General features: G+C 37.4%; 3 protein-coding genes across 3 annotated transcripts in view; 1 reads left to right on the top strand and 2 right to left on the bottom strand.

Annotated features, from left to right (window-relative positions):
• Window positions 1-88: 88 nt before the first annotated feature.
• On the bottom strand, window positions 89-8,639 carry LOC149077915 (60S ribosome subunit biogenesis protein NIP7 homolog). The gene is made up of 5 exons (XM_089241421.1): window positions 8,469-8,639; window positions 6,919-7,005; window positions 3,505-3,643; window positions 1,645-1,785; window positions 89-272 (listed from the first exon to the last, which is right to left on the bottom strand). The coding sequence occupies exons 1-5, from the start codon at window positions 8,522-8,524 to the stop codon at window positions 153-155; spliced, it is 543 nt and encodes a 180-aa protein (XP_089097547.1). The 5' UTR covers window positions 8,525-8,639; the 3' UTR covers window positions 89-152.
• Window positions 8,640-8,881: 242 nt separating this feature from the next.
• On the top strand, window positions 8,882-11,412 carry LOC149077916 (uncharacterized). Its single transcript, XM_089241516.1, has one exon. It carries the CDS (start codon window positions 8,964-8,966, stop codon window positions 10,467-10,469), a length of 1,506 nt encoding a protein of 501 aa, XP_089097642.1. The 5' UTR covers window positions 8,882-8,963; the 3' UTR covers window positions 10,470-11,412.
• A 7,918-nt stretch (window positions 11,413-19,330) lies between these two features.
• LOC149077917 (uncharacterized) overlaps window positions 19,331-22,044 on the bottom strand; it is a 59,350-nt gene continuing 56,636 nt past the window's right edge. Inside the window, exons 3-6 of the mRNA XM_089241517.1 lie at window positions 21,673-21,906; window positions 21,383-21,568; window positions 21,052-21,270; window positions 19,331-19,930 (exon numbers count right to left, since the gene is read on the bottom strand). Of these exons, the coding sequence (XP_089097643.1) occupies window positions 19,602-19,930; window positions 21,052-21,270; window positions 21,383-21,568; window positions 21,673-21,906 (968 nt within the window). The 3' untranslated portion in view covers window positions 19,331-19,601. The remainder of the gene's footprint in view (window positions 19,931-21,051; window positions 21,271-21,382; window positions 21,569-21,672; window positions 21,907-22,044) is intronic.

Consider the following 22,044-nt stretch of genomic DNA (forward strand, 5'->3'; position numbering starts at 1 on the left):
CCCTGCAGAGTTTAAATCTATATAAAAACTAAAAATTCAGGAAAAAAAATTGTCGAGATTAAAGTGAGTACAGAACAATCAATCCGAATTATGAATACACAAAAGAATCTTTAATAAATATATACAATGTTTCGAACAAAGTGGAGAGTTTTCTATGAAAGTTGTTCTTCGTTCCTGATGTACTCGCCTATGTCTGCATGATGATAAGCGACCACGGTCAGTGGATTAGCTACGCGACAATCTTGCGCCGATTTCGCAGCAATACCAAATCCCTATATCAAATACATTGATAAAACAGATGTCATATTATTCTCTTAATTCAGTAATGAATCTTGTAATCCACAGATTTTTTTGAATGCCTGCAGAATGTAATTTAGTTTCAACAAATACACAAAATAATTTGATTAATGACATAAAATCATTGAATCAATACCAGTGATCAGAAGTGTTAATCCTTTGCAGTCCAGAGGTTTTTCGGTACTTTATTAGTACAGTTCATACTTTTTGCAGAAACATTTATACCATCGCTTTTTCTTGGGGTGAATATTCTACTAACATGTGTCGATGTTAAGAATATTTGGGACTCACTAGGGAATAATGCATTTTGCATTTTTCTTTCTCAACTAGCATGCAAGTTAATTGAGACTGCTGCATTACTTACCACAGCATAGCTGCCAACTTTGGAGAATGAGAATTAGGGAGGTTTTCGCATGGATCCAAAGTCCATACGAAAATGGATATAGAAGGGATTTTTGAAAAACAATGTAGAGATTTTTACCCTTTTCAAAAACGTGACATTGTGCAAGCCATCACTGATTAGTACCAATCACCACCAACCAGTAGGGTAAAATTACCTACCATTTGTAACATTACCATAGGCTCCAGCGATCTTGATTGGTACACATTACTACTCTCAAATCAAATCTAACAAAAACAAATTGACATCAGGCTTGAAACGGGACATATAGGCAAATCAGATACAAATCATCCCGCAATTCTGGATGTCAAATTTTTTTATGACTGAATTTATACAGACTTTTTTGTGCATTTTGTCTCCCCCCACACTGAAAATTATATTTTTTGTGATTTGACGCAATTGTGACAACTACATTGTGCTTGTGACGTCATTTCAAGGATCAAAGGCAACAGTTCTTTCAAGTAAATTCTTTGCGAAGAAATAGAGATCTTTTACAATCATGCTCAAAATTAGGAAGATTTTAGAAGTCCAGGAAACAGTAGATATTCAGGAGCCTCTCAGAAAATCCGGGAAATGTTGCAGCTATGCCGCAGCTTCAAGAGGTGCGAATTTAAGCCTTTCTCATGTACAGAAAGTAGGCAAATCTCATCAAGCCACTAAACTTTGCTCGCCCTAACTTGTCAATATCAACACATTACGCAAGCTTGCCAAATCATTCGAGTACCTAAGCATATATAGAGTGATACATATTAAAAGTGTGCTAAGCCAAACACACTATACTATGAAAAACTACATAGTAAATGCTATGATTAAGGACCTTTGGAGAAATTTATTGTTTTTAATATTCACAAGGACCTACTTAAATTTAACTGGTGAATATATATATAATAAGAAAAATTTATATACAAGATCTATATAAAAGGTTTATATAGTCTGTTGTAACTTACCAGAGGTATATCGTTCATGGAATAAATCACAACACCCCTGTTCATCATTGTATTCTCTGAAACACGTGCGAGTCCAGATTTCAAGATATTGTGTCCATAAAGATACTGCTGCTCTGCATTAGGCTTTAACCACATCTTGTGCTGGAACAAATATATTTTTTTTATCATGACGAAAGTTTGGGGTTAGTGTCACTACACTAACTGAAAGGCCACTTTGCATAGTGGCCAGACTTTGGCTACATACAATATGAGAAAAGCGATGGCACCTTATAATGTACAATAAAGTAAACATTGTACAGTAAAGTCTCGAAAGTTTGAGATTCAGGATAATTCGAGGAACTGAAAATTTTAGAATTTCCTTCTTGAGACCCTCTTTCCCTCTTTATTTTCCCCCCTCCAAGAGAGAATCAAATTTCTTTATTTTTTGACAGGAATACCATGTACATATTGTACAGTAATTTCAGTTTGAAAGGGAATAGGCAGTGGATGTAGACCATTTTAACTTTCGGAGGGTTGTTGAAAAAGAGGAGCAAGTTTTTGACTCTTTCCTTCGCAATGGTTGACAATGGCATCGTAGCCTAACTGCCCGTGTAAAATCATTGATAGCTTTCAACTGCTTTTCCAGTGTCTCAGCATCGTTTGACATCAATCCCATTCCCACTCTCTCATCTTCACACCCTCTATCCACATTCTTCATTTTTTGAAACAAATCGAATGGCTATATAATCTTTAAGATCTCTACTACGTGATGCTTGAAATCTCCGTGAGATGATGCAAAATGACTTCAAAAAATACGAGTGAGAGAAGGTTTGTTTCTATGCTAACTAAGGTCAAAGACATAAAAAGACTGGACAGAGGCTAAACAATTAAAAATGTTCGAAAATAAAGTAAGTACGCTAATACTGCTTTTTTTTAAACTCTTACCGCAGCAAACCCGATATATCTACTCAAACTGGATCTGCTTTTGTTTAGTCATCCCGAAATATCTCAGGCAAAAAAAAAAAAAGAACCTCTTGTGTGCTATTCAATGGGGGTTTTTTTTTGGTCTTCCAGTGAAGTTGGAAATTTTTTATGTACAAGGTTTTCATTATACGGTGACGACAATGTGATTGATATTACATTTCAAATGTACAATAGACTCTTGATAATCTGGCTGTGTGCTTGTAGATGGGTCCTCCCCCCCTTCCCCCCGAGTACAGAAGAGGAAAACATGTCACTGCATGTCTTTGTGCAAAAGTTTGTTATTTAAATGGACTTTTTCAATTAACTTCCAGTAATCAGGCACACCCTGTTCTGATATGTCTGGATTAGTGACAGCCTACTGTATTTAGTGATCAAATTTAAATTAACGAGTGATTAAAGAAAAATCATGAAGTAATACTACTACTACCACCACCAAGGCTGCAACTAGATGTTTTGTCAGCTGGGGCGAGCTCGAATTTTCATGTTCCATGTTAAAGGAGAGGTTAGAAGGTAGAAGGGGTTAAATTTGTACCCCCTGTGGTCCAGCATCCGGGGACTACCAGCTCCGTCCTAGTTGCAGTCCTGACTACTATTTAAACAGCTATGCACCTCATGCATATTATTTTGCAGAATTTCTAACAAATTGATATATGCTGAAAGTGTGTGTGTGCATATGAGTGGCTCTAACATATTTATGTCATCAGAGTTGTGCTTGTTTTGCGTTTTTGCCAGTGCTGCAAAAGTGTGTGTCTTCTATATTTCGATTTGACAAATTTTCATGTGTTACGTGTCATGTTGAAGGTCTGTGTGGAGATGTGGAGAGACTTTTTTGAACAGCAGATCAGCTCACATTCCCACCTCAAAAATCACAAAATACTACAACACATTCAGTCTTACCTTGGCATATGGAGCAAGAAAATCCAACGCAGTTATGTGAAGGCGAAAGACTGTCGGCTTGGTGAATTTTCCAAAGCAGGTTCCAAAGCTTAACAGTTCATCTCTCGCTATATTGCATGCTATCTGCATATTTTTCTCACTGCAATCACAAACAAAAGCAAATGATAGATTAGGGTCAGGTGGGATAAAATGGTCATAAAAAGAGTGTTTTCATGCTTTCATCTTTGAAGAGGTAAGATCATATGAATTTTTCAAAAATAGGCTATCTTTTGGCAGATATTTCACATTACATTTGGGCAATCAGTACATTTTTCAAAAATATTTTTTGAGTATAACAGTTTTTTTTCCAGCAACTTTTTAGACCTCACTTTTATGACCACTTTACCCCATGGGGTGGGGTAAAGTGAGTAGTGCATGGGGTAAAATGGTCATACCAAGAAATAATGAAATTTTAAGAAGATATCAATGGGCATTGAAATTTCATTTAACACATTTATCAATCAATCATTTTCTACTTTTAAATTTATAACTTTTAATATACTCTATGGTTAAAACTTGGCATCATTAGGATCTTCAAATACAACTGATCCCTTATGCACACAGCCTTCTGACATCTTTCATAAAGTTTGAATAGTTATAGATTTGCCTCAGATCATCTTCAGGAAATTTTTTCTTTAGCTATGAGAGTTTAATGTAATTTTCACATATTTCTATTTTGTGGCAGTCAAAGTTCAACTATTTCTTTAATTAAGGTTTCTTCTATTCCATCCTGAACATGTTTTCATTTTACCTTGGAGAGTTCTGTATTACCCTTTTATTTACAGCTGAGATTAACGAGGATAAGGTAGTTAGTATATGGCTCATTTCAAGTCTGTCATCAGATGCAACACTAATATTAGAAGGTGAAGCATTTCTTGAGACATTTCTGGAGTGTCCTGCACAGCCAATCTATAAAAAGTTTGAGCAACTAAAATGGTAGAGGGAAGTTATTCAGGCACTCAAAAAATAGAACCCGAGCTTGAACAACAAAAAAAAACCTGTTTATTGCCAATAAAATGCTGCTTGGCATAAAATTTTAAGAGAAAAACTTTGCTACTTGCAAGTGAAAGTTAAAACAGAAATTTGGTAGCAATGTCAGTTTAAATTCTAAGTACTATGCCATTTTATGTTCAGTATGACCATTTTACCCTACTACTACTATTAAACCTCAAACATGTACCTCGTCCACATTCCTCTATGGAACTTCTAACGAATTGGTACATGTTGGAATGTGTGTGTATATATGTATAGTGAACCTTCCATGAAGTTTGTTTCTGTGCAATGCTTGTTATGTGTGTAGTGCTGCCATCTGCAATAATTTTTTTTAAACTATGAGTTTTTCTCAACTCATAGAGATTGAAGTGTAATGTATGAACAATTATACCATTGTAGGCCTGTTGTTCTCTGCGGCAAGACTTTTTAACAGGGAGATTGGCTCGAATTCGCGCCTCAGAGTTGGGAACCGCAGAAAACCAACTTCAGCCAGATCCTCGCGATGAAAGTCTGTCACGATGACCACTCGACCACCACAGCAGCTACCCCACCTCACCCTAAATCTCATCAGAGAAATTAGATTTCAATTTTTTTTAATTTTGTAACTTCCTGTCAAACATCCACAGATTACACGAAACCTCTGAATTTCTTAGTCTGCATAGATGTGCATTATCCGCAATATTTCCAGACATCGCTTCCAAAAAATTGTGATTGAAACTCCCTTTCATTAGCCTACTTATGATTTCATTACAGAGTAAAACAGATTAATGGGTCCTTCCCAAAAAAAGTGTACAAACCATTTCCGAGACTTTGTATATATAATTTATGTATATTTATCCGGGATTAAATCTGATAACACTTTTGAGCTCATTGAAAGGTTTACTTTTAATGCTTAATCAACAATTTTGGATTTGACATTTGCAAAACAACTTAATATTCACATTATGTCTCTGGTACCAGATTTTTCTCAGTCGAATGTTCACTCTGTTAGGTCACTATCATAAATAATTAAGATATTTTTCATCTATATCGGCATCAAGTGATAGTAAATGGAGATATGCTTCAAAATATAAAAAAAGTTTTCATCAATCATTTAAATTTATAATGAAAAAAATAATTTAAGCTAATTTGTCCACTCTGTTACGTCTTCCAAAAACTCAAGCAACGCAACAGAATAGAAACTATGATTTAAAGTAAATTTTTCTTAGTTAAAAGGTTTTGAAGATTTAAATTGAATTTAATAAGTTATCTATTCGATTTAAACTCTTTACCACATTCCCCCATCATGTTATTTTTTCAGTAAAATACAAAAGCAAAGTAGTACAGATTGTTAAAATCACTGTCAGGCATAGATCCAGGGAAATGTGTCATAAGAGACATAAGTTAAGGTCGTTATATGGTAATACATTCTGTATTTTATGGGACAGAACCATTACCTTCCTATATATTTTTGTTTCCAGGCCCAATTCTTTCCCCCCCCCCCCCCCGACAAGTCCACTCTGGATCACTAATGTCAGATTTATACCAATATCAAATTACTATTCGATTTCAACAAAAACTTTTAAATAAAAGAAAAATCATCCTGATGATATAATATACAGCTGAGCAAGTCTAGCGTCCACTTTGAACAGATTTTAATAGTTTTACCAGACCAAATTCAAACTACGAGGGATGGGGTGGATGTTTTTCAAAAGTTGTAAGAGTTTCTGGGTCACCTATCACATTTTGTATATAATTTTTGAGAAAATAAAAGTATTTGCAGGGCCTATTTAGACTATTTAAGATATCTTTCTCTCAGTTAAACATTTCTGTGCATCCTGTTACAATGGTGTCCACACTGTTGCAGGAAGCATTTTTGCAGTTCACAGGCAGAAAAATTTAAGAACACTTCAAACTAAGATGTTATTAAATTATAAATTACCAACCCATTGTCTGTCAGAAATAAAATGTTTTGATTTCAAGTCGCAAAATGTGTGTAAAATATAAACTTTTTTATGTGCTATTTCAAAAAAATCATGAAAAACCATCAAAATGACAGAAAAAAATTAATTTTTTTTAAAACTGCTTTTTTTTTTGGCGTATGTGTAAGAAACAAGCTTATTTCATTATTTTAAGACACAAAAAACAGCAGAAATAACAATATTTTTTTACAGCGATGTTTGTTTTCGTAACAGAGGTCTTATGACTGAATTGGGTCTTATGACCAAAAAATAAAATGTTAATTTCAAAATGTGGAATGTACACTTTTTTTGGAAATGACCCTGATACCAGAGAATACACAAGATCGCATTACTTTCAGTAGCCAAATTTGCATGTACAGATTAAATACAGGATGAGTTTGATTTTGATGAATCCAACATGCTTGACAGCTTTCACACTTACCTGATGTAAAAAACTCTGTTTTTATGAAGACGGAAACAATACGTCCCATCTGGTCTATCAATCAGCAGCCGAATATTTTCTTCCAAACTTTGAGAGACAAAAAAGAATCATAATTTACGAATCATTTTTGCAAAGACAAATTTCCCAATTAAAAATGAATAACATCTTTTCCATAAAAACTGACTGTGAGTAAATTTCAAATAATTACAATATGTTTTCAGCCCAGCAGTATGTCAAAATTTGGACTGAAGATGCCTGTAAGGTCTAAAAGATCTTAGTCACACATTCGCAGGGGGCTTAGCAAGCGAAGTTCAGAGGGACAACAAAAAGGGTGGGAGGGAGGCAGGCAAAATTTGTATAACTCGCTATAAATTTGTCTCTATCCAGATAGCGAAGGACAGAGTCAGTAGTCCACTTGTTCTGGTTGTTTACCAGATTTCAAGATGGACAAATCTCTAGGTTACCCATTTAGTCACTCACTGATCTGGTCCCTCGCTCTTTGGATGGAGGTTGTTTATGAATGGCGAGTTATTTATAGCCCACCACTGGTGCTATGGCCCCCACAATGATGGGCTGATAAGGCTCCAGGCATGGGAAAATTACCATCCTTTTTTCGTTTTTTTTCATGCTCTTGGATGTGGAGGGGGGGCCCGACTGATGCATTTAACGTACAGTGACAACCATAAAATCAGACCTTTTTACCCTTGAATTGAAAGTGTCCTTTACTCAGAGTAAAATGAGTTCTTGGTTAATTCCCAAAATACGGTACATTACAGCTTGGCAACTATTTTTTTTGATTGCCAGACACTGGATTTAGCTCTATTTCTTATGGTTACAAGCTGAATGATAAGAACACTCAATAATGTTTAAATATAAGCTGGAGGATGGTGTTAACAACATATCACTGTTTTGGCATAGTCTAAAACTTGGTGAGGTACAGTATAATCCAGACCACCAAATAAGTATAATCCAGATTGCCAAAGGTGCTATAAGTCGCCAAAGCCAGTGGAATGTCAGTGAGTTGCAGTTTCTTCTCTCTCGACATAAAGGTATACAGTGCATTGGGACATTCGTCCTTTAAATAGAATTTTCCTTATTCTGAGTATCCCTAAAACATAGATTTGACTATATTTACTGGTAAACCATCCCATGACAGTCTCTCTGAGCCAGGGGTCTTCAACCTTTTTCCAGTGGCCAGCACTGCCTGTAGTTGCCCTAACGGACTTCCTTGAATGCAATTACTCCAAGGTGTTGATCAAGTACTCACGAGCATCAAGCACAGCAAAAATAAACAAACGTTTCCGAGGTGCCACAGTTGACGACTTTCTGGTGGATGCTACCCTACCAAATTCATGGTTTCATTAATTTGTATTTTGTGAAGGGTCCACTTTTCAGATCTATAATTTCGGCAAGGGTCCGGAAAATGGACCCAAATTTTGTCTGGACAAGCCCTGATATAGTAGCGTGCGGAGCAGTAAAATAACATCATATATTGCCGAGACCGAGATGACCATTTGACGCATAAATAACGAAAGAATTGAATTACTCACAATTTCGAGAGCTTTTCGAAGACAACCCGCGTCTCATCTTCAGTTAAGGGTCTCATGTTGATTTGTTTTCAAGCACGATGATCAAGGTTCAATAATTATAACGGGAAATCAGACTTTTCACGGACCACGTGTTTACACGCAACAGCTAGTAAACAAAATGACTTGACAATTATTTAGGACGATGTGACTCATAATGGTTTTTTCGCCATATCCATGTGAAAAGGGAACGAGCTAAATTTTCAAATTGTATGGATGAAAAACAAAATTTCGGAGAACATTTATGTTCAATATGTGAAAATGTTTTTGATTCGGGAGTAGTGTATGTCAAATGTGTAGTTTTATTTGGAAAAATGTCATGATGAGAAACCAAGCTTAGCCGTTATAAAGGCGCAACGTTTATTTACCTTCCCACAATTCTTATTTGAATTCTGCTGTAGATGCGCAACCGTGTGTATTGAAGATCGATAGAAGTTTGAAAAATTCAACCGCCATCGAATGATGTCTTTGGAAGAAGAGGACATGGAAGTCGCCGACACCGAGCTGAGGGACCTGGTCGAGAAGACACTGGAACGTGCCGGGGTCCTGGGCCGCATCAAAGCCGAGCTCCGGGCCTCAGTGTTCCTGGCTCTCGAAGACGATGACCGCTGGAAGGCCAAGAGGCTTCCCGTCAAGCTTTGCGAATCCACGTCGTCGGAGCCTCGGGGTAAAGGGGCCCTGGGCCTCGTGCGTGAATTCATGGAGTTCTTCAACCTGGACTTCACGTTATCCGTGTTCGACGAAGAGACCAGGCCCGAGACGTGCATGTCCAGGGCAGAACTCATCAAGGAGTTCGACATCAAAGACGCCCGACCGGACTTGCCTGTCCTCCTACATCTCTTGAGGGCTCTGGATGAGAAGCGCACATCATCCACTGCCGGGAGTAAATCCGTGGATTCGATCATTGCAAATGAGGATAATAAATCTCAGCACAAGAGTGATGTGTCAAAGTCTTTTCAAACAGTGAGCCAGGACTTCGCCGAAACCAAAGCGAAAGCTGCTGTGGATCCTATGTATGATCCTTTCTTCGATGACCCTGTACCTTCCATGGATTCCAAGAGCGTGCTGGACAACCAATCTGTATATCAGAGTAAGCAGCTATCAAATCCATCCATTTCGGCTCAAAGTAAAGATCCTTTCAGCTTCATGCTGAAGAGCAACGAATACGAGCCAGGGACTATTTCCAAAAGCAAGCAAAATGATTCGTCCGCAAAGGACCACCTAGAAATGTTCAAAGTGAGCACAGCTTTCCCTTCATTGTTGGAGGACATTGGTCGAGAAAACAGCCTGACTTCACTGAAGGATCTCCCATCTCTGACGACTTCGAAGCCCCTGTCCGTCACATCCTCGGATTCTTCATCGAGTTGGTCATTCCCAAAAAAAAGTCCTCTGTTTTTCGAGGACGAACTGAATCTCAGCAAGGAATCGAGCAAGGGCGGCGATGATGGTGATTCGAGCAACAAATCCATGATCAAGTCGCTGATGCAGGACTTGATGCAAAATCAACATACCGGTGGCCATTCCGAAAGTTGTAGTGGCGACAACAAGAATACTGATTATGGCATGCCTTCTCGTTTGTCTGGAGAGGTTAGCGTTGATACCAAACTCGATATGAATCAAGATGTTGATAGTATCTCTGGTAGTGACCTTAGTATGAAATCGAAACTGGGTTCGGTTCTCAGTCACTCGAGTGGAGATGATGATGAGAATTCTGGTAGTGAACTAAGTGTGAGATCTAGACTGGAATCGTTCCTGCCTGATCTCAGTTTGGACAAAAATGACCTGAACGACAGCCAGGATAACACGGAACAGAGCATTGAGGAGGAAATCGATGATGAATTGCTCAGTAGCATTTCGATCGGCGAGGAAACAACAAATGATGAAACAGTGTCTCATATAAGTATAACCGGGTGTGATTTCATGGAGTCGCTAAAGCAGAAAGGAATGGGCAAAGGTCAAAAATGATGTTATCGGCTCTTTGTATTTCAGTGTTGACTAAATATGCGTTTTTATTTTCGGTTCATGTGAAAACATTCTATTTTTTTAATAACTGTTTTTGTGCTTGGTTCTAAAGAAAGTTATTGGAGTCTGTTGGGATGAGATCAGATGATTTTTTTCATTGTTGCATTCATTTATTTGTGCTTGTAAATCTCATTCCCATTAAAATATTTATTTTCATCAGTGAGAATTCTAGACACTGCAGATTTGGTTAATGCGAGGATTGGAATTCTACTGTATTTCCAAATGCTTCTGTCTCTTACAGCGGATCCCGTTTCATATTTTTTCCCTGCTAAGTATGACTCATTTTATGATCCACTGCTACTAATCCCCTTTAAAGCCCTTCACTTTGTTTTTTCGGAAAACGTTATAAGCGAGATCCACTGTATATATAATGAGTAGGGCTCATAGATTTTTATGCCCTGCAGATGAAATATCGTTTCCGATAGGTTAAAAACCTGAATTTACTGATCAGCAACTATGTTTCATTTTTAGGGGCATGAAAAAATCTGAGCCCTGATAATGAGATTCAACACGCACATACAAGTAGCTTTATAGTTTTTAATATTTTTCTCTTTTCTGAAATGCACTAAATAATATAAAAAATTACAACGGACACACAATCATATCACCGGTATGCACAGCAAATTTGTTTTTACAGCCAGGAACGTTGAAATAAAATATTTTCTTTCATAAGACAGCAATTTTTGTGCTACATTCGTTATTTTTAAATACAGTGATTTTTGCAAAAAATGAAGTATCTGATGGTACATTTTCTCACAATGGAAACATTACTTTTACAGAACTTATACACATTAGCAGATAACGAGAAATTATACAAGTGCATTATGAGATCATATCATTTAGGATAAGTATCGTTTCTCTCAATCTATTGGTACTTGGAAACAAAGGAAGGAGAAAAAGTACAATTATTCAGAGCAATCGTGCAAAACATTATTGTGCATGCTTAGCATGATCACTGCTAATGACGCCACCTGGCATCATGTACAAAACTAGTTTTAATCTTTAAAAAAATGTGTCCCACGGACTCGACAAGCAATTTAGGTCCCGCAGTGAACGTGTTAAAATAGGCCTATGGATTTAGAACTTACATTTCTTGATGTGTATTGGGATGAGTGTAGGAAAAGGACGCGACTCTCTTATTCCGTTACAGCGACTAAAAAGGTATTAATTATTGGTGTCTAATTTTCTACGTGTGGTCATAATATTGTCAGAGAACAAAAATTTTGAAAATTATGTAAGCATGTCTAACGTGTGGCCACCAAATCCTTACAAAAAAAAAAAAAGCTTGGCTTTAAAGAAATTTTGATAAGAAAAAAATAAGTCCCAATATGGCAAATAATGCATCTAACGGTGAGATTCGGCCGATTTGAATTGGTTTGATAGAACATCAAATTTTTTTTTTCAAGTTTGGACCAGTTGCTAAGATGGTGCCTGTAGCTGGAGTTCTATGTTTCAAGGTGTAAGCACAATGTGTTCACAGGTATAACCAATTATAACAACTGGTTCACTGCGAGAACCCTTTGTGTTATTTCAATCCCACCACTGCTTATGTTTATTGAATTTCAAAAAAAGTAATACTCTATTCCTTGACAAGACACAATTGTACAGCAATACTTGGCATTAATTTGGGCAAAATCAACATCGCTTCCGCAATTTCTGGCACAGCACAAAGCTCAATAGGCGCACATACACACAGTAATTTATGCTTTGAACAAACATACAATTTTCTTTCAATCAACACTTTGCAATAAAAACTTCTTTTATTATCTGAGTCTCGTTTTTACTGCATCATATAATTTCATTGACGATGAGCACCTTCATTGCAAACAATATGTATAGCCAGAAGTAAATTCAATATTGCTCAGTGTTATCATTTATAAACAGTTAAATTATTTAACAGTTTCAAATAAGCGGAACTTCTTGGAATCATTAAATTTGTTTAGCTTCTAAAGCATGTTTTATAGATTTTGGTCACGACCATTTTGATATGTTTTGATTTCCATATTATATATAATGACTATATGCATGGCATCCATACTCAAGCACCCTTACCCTTGTCCCAAAATGAACCGATGGTATATAAAGGTTATTTATATCATATACGATGCAGTAATGTACATATATAAGTTACTGCTCTCGAATACCAAACTGATTGTAATTCAAGTTATCTGAATTTTGGTTAGAAGGAAGAGGGCTGTATTTAGGCCCTTTCTTCTATTTCATTTTTTCATGACACTAAAAACGTATGCATTAATATTATACTCATGTCAAAAAGTTAAGCAACAAACCCATTATTCTCTATTGTAATGGCATGAAGATCTGGACAGAAATCGCTATTGGCGCCCGCATCAACCTTCGTGTCCACTAAAGATTGTGACACTGTAGTGCACTATCAAAATGACATTCTTTTACCGTATGTTCATAGGGGCGCGGTAGCCCGGTCGATAAAATACTCGCCTAAAGTACCGAAGGATGTTTAGAGGTGTCGCGAGTTCGATACCCGGTTCGTCCTTGTCAGGAAAGTTTCCTGACACAGGGGTACAACAACAAACGGCGACTTGACCGCAGCAAAAAATTGCTACCGCAGGGAGTTCCCCCCATCGAGGGGTTAGCGCACCAACCTCTCGATGAGTATAAAAACAAGCCTGCCGTTCGGAATCGGCAATAAATTGTAGGTCCCGGTCTAATTAGCCCTCGTGTGCAGAAAATGACCGTGGTGCGACAAAAATGATCAAATATGTTCACATCATTTCTTTCTGTCATTGGACCTGATGACATGTTTATGGACGATAATGTAAAAGTTGACACAATTTGTGTTGTCGGGCATTACATTCCATCTGAAATGCTAACTTGTATGGAATAGCCACCCATTTCAGAATATATTATACATCCATGACCCTTCTCAAAGCCTTGGTGAGCCGCGAACAAGTCTTTCGTCTAAATGGACCCCCCAATATCTCACAGAAAGCCATTAATAATATTGGTATGGATTGAAGTTGTTTTGCCTGTGCATTCAGCATATAGGTGGTCATATTCCATATTGGCCTATCTGCACTGAATATTTTGTGGCTCAATATATGATTGTTCTCTTTTCTTTGTAATTTCACCAGAGAGTGCCTTTTGGTGTGTTCACTATGATCTGGTAAACTCCAACAAAAAAAAATTAAAATATTTATAGGCATAAGCATTTTTGAATTTTGGTGCTCAACTTTGAGCATTAGTGTGCCATGAACATAGATAAATATTTGATACAAGTTAGCTTTGGTTTATGGACACCTTAAAAAACACCAAGAAACGGGTAAAACAGAATAATCTGGGCTGATTTTTCAAGACACTCTAAATGCATCCATGCCACAACAAGTATTCAAATCTACTCAGTCATACATGGTCTATCCAAAAAATTCTGGAACTGATTTCTTTATTTACTTTTAGCCAGTGGCATCATCATCATATAACGAATATTGGCTAATGGAGCTAATTATTTTGAAGCTTTTGTGAGACAGTCATTCATCTTCAGTGTTATTATCATAGTTCTGAGTGAAGGAACCACAACAAAATTCTGTTTTGAAAATGAAGGCAGCATGTGTTTCAGATTTTTCTACTGAAGTATTTGCATGTTAAAAGTAGGCCAAGAATGACCATGACCCTTTTGAAGAAAATCCACGAAAAGGGCGTCCATCGGCAATAGTAGCTCTCAACTGAAGGGTGTGTGGAAAAAAAGAAAATCGTCTATGTGTAAGCCGAAAAGTTTTCTATGATGCAAAATATTGATCCCATGTAGCATAACTATGATGATTATGATGGGGGAGGGGGTGAGAAATCAAGGACGGCACGATCTAGTAAAAAAGTTTGGATCTCACTGGTCCACAGGGGCGGCCACACATGCTGTGGAGGTTCACCAAATTCAAGATGGAACAGTGAAAAAATTTATTGACAAACTTAAAAAAAGTGTGGATTCTAGAAAGGGCAGTGCCAAATCTGAGATAACAGGGCAAAAAAAATATCAACAACATATTGTAGAGCACTGCTCTTCAATATCTGTATGAAGGGTACCACAGTAAGGGCTATCAGGGCTTGAGAACCAATTATCCAGGGCACTGCAACTAGATACTCTTTCAACCAGAGCATGAATTTTGCATCGCTCCTGTGTAATTTGAATGAATGGTTGAAGAAAGTATTTAGCACCCCCTCTAGTCAAGCACCTGGGACTCAATATCCATCTGTAACCCGTTTCCTTGGCTTATGAGGGAGCTCTGGAAAGCTCCAGAGGGTTCAATGTCTGAATATTAAAGGTTCTCTGTCGTGGACAGAATTCAAATATATATATTTTTTAAGAAGTTAAATTCAAAATGCAATCAAGCATTGACGGCCCCTAAAATTTAGTGTCCTGGTGTGACTGCACCCTTCACACCTGCTCAAGTTTGGCCCTGTGTGAAGGATATCCAGCAAAATGTGACGACTGTTCAGTCCAAAAAATATTGTGTTCAAGGAATTGTACGAATTTTATACAACATGCAGTCTATATATATATATATAGAGAGAGAGGGTGAGGCTGGTGAGATAGCTCCGGAACCATTAAAATGATATCGCCATGTAAATGCCAAATTCAATATTTTTATAGAGGTAGTCCCGGAACTTTTTGAACAGCCACTATGTAACTTTGAATGATGAAAGAATATGTTGGAGAGTTGACCCACTCTGGTACTTAATAGCAAATATTTCAATAGCATAGAAATCATGTAAAGGATATTAGTGTCAATATCAGATTAAAGTATCAGTACTATCAGGGTGTTTTGTGTGAATTCAATTGTTCATGACATAGGACTATCAGGATATCGTCAATTATCGTAGAGAGCACCTGTATAATAGTTTTAATAATTATATTATATTTATATTTTTGATGTGCTAAAATTTTACATTAATTGTGTATACATACATATATTTATATATTATCATATTATTACAAAAATAATAACACTTTGCCAAACTTTCCACACGATGACACATCACTTTCACAGCACATTGCTTAGTACAAAACATATACGCGGTATTTACAGCATTCTAATATCAAGTGTATACATTAAGCAGCATTACAAAATAAATATGAAGAGATGGGGAACAAAGACATTTTGTGATAGACATTACACATTTTACATGGACGATACACGCAAATACCTTTTACATATAAAACACTTAAAGTGCACTTATAATAACACTAACACAGAAAAATAGTGCTGTTTTTTTTCGCAAAGAAAAAGCGTTCATTTGACACAGTTGCAGCAGGGGAAAAACATTGCATAGCTTCATAGCAAGTGCTAATCTTTTTATTCGCATATTTACAGGCAAGACAGCTTTTGGGCGAATGTGTGAAAAAAAAAGAGTGAAATGCACACATGATTTTGACAGTTACTAAATGTTGCAATGATATTGATGATTGAATATTTTTTTGTACGAAATTAATCAAATTTTTATCATTAATGTATCAGTCAAAGCCTATTACCAGGAAAGAAAACTATCCAAATGGCGCTATCGTTATTGTCAAAATAATTCAAGTTGGGAAAAACTGTTTTCATTATTAAACACAAGAAAGGTTTAGAGTATTCAAATACTTCAAATCCATTAATAATGGTAATCCTCATAATGTAATACCCATTTGGATGCAAGTTTTGAAGACATTAAAAATCTGAACTTACCTTCTCAATGTAAACTGTAGGCCTTTAACTTTTAGTATCCCACTGACCCTTAATGTCAATAAGATGGAGTACACAGATTTCATTTTATTGGTACAGTTCCTTGTACCAATCAAATGAAGCCCATGGATTAATTCCTCACTCCCCTGCCAATAAAATGAGGGCTTCCCCCTTTACAGAATGTCTATATTATTATCCATTGTTTTCTTATCCAAACTTGAAATATTTGTTAATATACAGAGTGATTATTATTAAAGTTCCCGTACTCGGAGTAGTTTTTATCAAAAACTGCTTATCTGAATACAGCCAAATTTTTATTGTATCTTAATGAGACGATGAAAGAGATTTATGGGAGGGGAAATCAATTTTCGACTTTCAGGTGAAAAAGTGGCGCTTTTTATTGAATTTTTATTTTTCTCATAGATCATCTAACAACTATATGGAATGGAAGATTCTATTCTATCCATCCTGTAGACCATAGTTTCCCAACCTTTTTTGTCCCATCGCCCCCCAATGCAATCTAACCCATAGGATCCTATGTTATACCCGTAGCTTCTACCGCCCCGCCCCCCCTGGAACTTGCCACTCTTGTTAACGCCCACGTTGGGAATCACTGCTATAGACTATATATATACATGAGGTTTCAATGGAATACTTCACCAGAATGGGTGCTACATCGGTGTGAGCAGTGTCAGTATACGGAAAATTTAAAATGTAATAAAATGCGCTACTATTTCACCCGGTGGTCAAAAATTGAACTTTTTTATTTCATAAATCTTTCTCCAATGGTTCTCATTAAGATATCCTAAAAAATTTGCTGTATTTAGATAAGCAGTTTTTAAGAAAAAATACTCAGGGTACGGGAACTTTAATTACAAACACCCTGTATATATCTCAAAATATCTTGCTGGTTAAGAACCCCTGACGTAAACATGATTGTAGAGTTGTATCCTACTATTGCACTGGAGAGAACCTTGTGAGCATTGGTGAACTTTAAGGCATTTCTCTTATACTTTTTGGTAAGAATCACCAATCCCCAAGTGGGTTCAATCACATTGTCACCTATAACTGCTGGTTTTATAGCTCTTGGCGCAATATGCTACATAAAACTTATGGCATAGAGCTAATCTATCGATGGTGTTCACACTTCTCTCAATAGTATAGAGTACTTCTTATGCTTATTCCATACCTCAGGAATGTGGAAATACAGGGTGTCTGGAAAATGACTACACAATTTTGAAGATGCATAATAAAAAGGAAAAGGTTAGTGTGAAAAGGCTTTGTTCATTAAATTTTTGTTGGCATACTAGTGAATTTTTAACCACACAGAATTTTTTGAAGGTACAAATTTTGCGTACAGTGAAGTCAATGTTTTGTACTTGCAAGAACATAAAGAAGTGCCAATACAATTTACGTCTAGTAGCAGTTTAGGCAATTCTGTCCTGCAAATGATCTCACGGGAATTAAATAACTTGGGCGTAAAGGTATTGGAAATATTGGGAGAGCTGAAAATTGCTGGGGGCCCTCAAGCAATATATTTCCATAGGTTACTACGGAGATGTGACAAATGGGAGGGGGGGGGGGCATGGACTGAATATAAGTTTACGCCTACGCAAATACATGCATATGTAGTGGCAGTTCATGTACTCTACAAGTATGTGATATGTGTTTAGTAGGTTGCTGACATCCGTTTTCCTAATGGATAGAACTAAATGTAATGTTGAATGATTTTTTTTTAATCTTTCACTAGTAGCTGAGACCCTTTTGATTGGGTAGCAGATCCATAACTAGGCTGCTTTACCGCACACCAACTCCGGTCATATATCGCCATACAGCAATATCCAATCAGAGGAGTTGGGTGGGAAATGAAGGTTCCATCCATCTGTGGTCGCCCCAGGTTCGGTAGGTAAAGATTTTGCTTCTAACGTTCTATGCCTGGATTCAGACCCATGGTCCTTGATGGTAGCCTTCATAGTGGAAGACGAGCATCTTACCACGCGGTGTCACTAGGGGGCTATCCATAACTAGGCTGAGGCAACTAGAGCTCAGCCGAATGTGGGGCCCCATGAAAATGTACACTTACTTCGCATACTAATAATAACTTTCAGGGCCCCCATGAAAAGTCTGCCTTAGGGTCTTGAGAAGCCGCCACACTACGGTCCTGTAGGGAAGGCTTTGTATAACTAACTCTCTGTGACAGTTTATTAGTCACAAATGCTCATAAGGTTCCCTAAAACCAGACTTCCAAACTTAATTGTCTCATCACCCTCCCCTCCCCTCCTCTGAAAAAAAATTCCCATTGTCATCTTCGCTACACCAACCCATAAAAATCCCATATTTTATCAGCTTCTACCCGTTTCATCACCACCCATTTTGAGGACATTGTTTTAAACCAGTTGATGGCATTTTTGTTGTTGAAATAACTTTCAAGGGGCCGCTGAGAGAAACTTTACAAATTTTCCAAATTCCACATATAGGACATTAGAGGCTGTGACTGAATAATTCAACATGATATGCAGGGCACCCCATAAATTTGTGAATAGTTTAAAAATTCATAAAAAACGGGAGGAGAATTGGTATATTCACGAATGTGATTTGCAAAAAGTTTGTCTCACAAAAGGGGAAAAATTAGTTCAAATATTTGTTGATAGAGTGTGCTGAATGAAAGTGTGGGAAAAGTGATTGAACCTAAACCTTTCTCCAATCTCTCCAGTGTTCAAAACGTTCGAAAAGCTTTGCCGCCAGCGATTCATGGCTGAGGTAAAACATCAAAATGAGAACATATAAGCAACAGTCAGGGCTGTAACTAGGATTTTTGCCACCCACACAACTTAAAATTAGATAATTTTATAACAGTGTCCTTTGTTCCCAGCTAAAAGGGCAGTCCCCTAAATTTTGCTGCCTAGGGCAACTGCCCCCACACACACACACTGCCTCCTCTAGTTCCAGCCCTGGTGCCAGTATCAAGAAAATTCAGAAATGAGCTGTTGTACATGCACCCTGCATTTTATAGGACTCCGATTTGGATTTGATTTATCATTTCCAGTGGTTTACTTTTGTGCAACGCCATCTATTCCCAAAAATTTGAACTAATTTTTTTTTTTTTTTTTTAATCCCCCTTTGCGAGAATAACTTTTCCGCAGACCACATTCAAATACATCAATTCTTTAAATTTTTATGAACTTATGGGGAAACCCTGTTCATATATAGAAATAATGCTGCCACTATGTGATAAATTTGAATAATTTCAAAATGAAGGATGTCACACAAAACACAATGTGAACAAATACTGTTGTGATATAGACTATTGGCAATGAGTGAATGTTGTCCCGTTATAAAGAGACATCTTTCAAAATTATGAAAAAAGAAGAGAAAATATTCGCTACTAAATGTTGATTGTATTGTAAGTTCGCGTTAACGCTTCATTCGTTAAATGTCCTCCCTCTGTGACTAGTCCTCTTCCAACAACACTATTTTGGTGAGGACCGGCCATCACCGCCCTGTTTGTAGCTGCATCCAGATGCTGATATTGGCAATGGCCGCGAAGATCTGATTTGTCGTCTTGAAGCTCGATACTCCAGAATGGTACCCTGGGCTGATGTCTCCTGTAAGCCCAATACCTATAGCAAGTCGCCATCGCAGCAACAAGCAAGAGGACCCCTAGGGTCACTACAACAGCAATGAGTGGAAGGGTCCCATCCGCTATCGCTCGATCTGGAAACAAGAAAGGAGACATACAATTAAAATTCATGCATTAATGAACATCAGTGTTTAAAATTAAGAGAATTATCACTTGATAGATTATCTCTGAAAACTTCTGGACAAATTTTAATGAAATTTTGTTCATATAATGCAAACAAAATAGTCATACAATCGTTATTGTACACGTGCCTGGTCGTGAGTGAGACACATCAGTGCCAAACGGCCTAACACAGAATGTATGCTATCAAACAAAAAAATGATTTAATGGGGGTATGGTCTCTTACTATATACACATCCCCTCTTACTATTATAAACAATAAACGTGAAAATTCATACTGGAAATTCGGCTGTTTAGGGGTTGATTTAGGGAACAATTGAATGTTCTAATGAATGTTACTGAGTGAGTTGTGCCCGAAGTGTGAGCGTGCATATCTAGTGTTGTGTATGCTTTTTCAGTGTCCCCACCATGTCTATACCAGAGGATCTGTGACTGCTGTCAGGTATAGGTATGAAATATTGGAGCCTTGTGTTCACCTTTTCTGGGGTGCAGTTGGCACTGATTTCATTTTAATGGACAACAACATGCGTTCACATTGGGTTAATATGATTGACAAATTTCTGGAAAGAAGATATTTTCCAGATGGAGTGGCCAGCCATATCTCCCGTCTTAAACCCTATCAAGCATATCGGAACGTTCTTGGAGGGAGCAATTGTAGCTCGTCATGCCTCCTCCCAGAACCATCCCAAGCTGAAAACAGTGTTACTGGAGGAGTGGGGCTGACTGCCACAGAGACCAAAACAGCTGAATTTTCAGTACGAATTCACATTGTGGCCTACATAACAGAAAGAGGGGACCATAACCACTATTAACTCTTTTTTTATTGTTCAATATTGTATGCTCTGTGTTAGACCATTTGTTACTGATGCATCTTGCGTACGACCATGCATGTGTACAATAACTGTTGTATGCCTATATTGTTTGTGTTGTATCAACTTCTCTATATGTGTATCAAATTTTATTAATACTTGTTCGGATTTTCCAGAGATAATCGAAAAAAAAGTGAAAATTCTCTTAATTTTGAACACCAGTTTACAAAGCCTTATGGTGAAAGTTAATTGTGCCAAGAACTAACCAGCATTGCTCCTCTGTGCAGGTGAAGGGAAGCGGTCCTCTATGAAATTGCACTCTTCGCATCCTGGTGCATCTCTCTGTTCGGCACATAGACTAGAGCTCAGACAATCAAGTGGCGTGCACTTATCTTCGTTCCAATGATATCCTGCACTACAGGATGTACAAAGGCTACCACGATGACCAGGTAGACACTCTGTGCAGCTCACTTTACCAGAGGCGTCTTTGAAAAAAAAAACCCATCTTAGTCAAAAATGATTGCATAGCCTATATACTCATACATGCATAAATGATCGGCTGAGCTAGAATGAAAAAAGGCATGTGTGTTTTCTTACCTATAACACACTCTGCAGATGATGTTGTGTTAGTGCAAGGGCAGACCTTGCACTCTTTCCCGACGAGGAAGTTGCCCGGAGCACATTCCTCGCACCATTTACCTGTGTGTCCGGGTAAACAGGTGCATTCTATGAATCCAGGCCGCCTGACGCAAGCATACGATCCAGCATCACTGCAGTTACAAGCTGTAATGAATATGAATTAACCAGTTACGAAATTGTTCAGAAATATCAAATTGCATTAAAATCACTAGGAATTCTCTATGAATCAATCGAAGGCATGATCTTACGAGGTTCTCCAGATGGTATCCCATCATCTCCAACTGGTATATCTTGCTGCAATGTCGAGGGCACTGACACTGTGAACTTTGGAGCTGGAACTATGACAAGGCTGTTCCTACTCCGCCTGTGACTTGGATCGCCGTAGACTGCAGATAGGACCACGCTATATTTTGTGCCTTCATGAAGACCCTTTATTTCTTTTGATGTTATGGTGGGTGGGAGAGAGTGCTCTTTCTCTCGACCTTTTACAAATATAAAAAAAGATTACAACACTGTAGGACATGAATATTTGTATCTTCATATGCAAAAGATTCGCAGACAACAATTCACTACTATGCAATTCACCAAAAGGAAAATTCACTGACATGGCAATTCACTGT

Source organism: Pholcus phalangioides, unplaced genomic scaffold (genome assembly GCF_987345545.1).
Source record: "Pholcus phalangioides strain wild (caught in Gottingen) unplaced genomic scaffold, Ppha-v1.0 ptg000014l_1, whole genome shotgun sequence".
NCBI lineage: Eukaryota > Metazoa > Arthropoda > Arachnida > Araneae > Pholcidae > Pholcus > Pholcus phalangioides.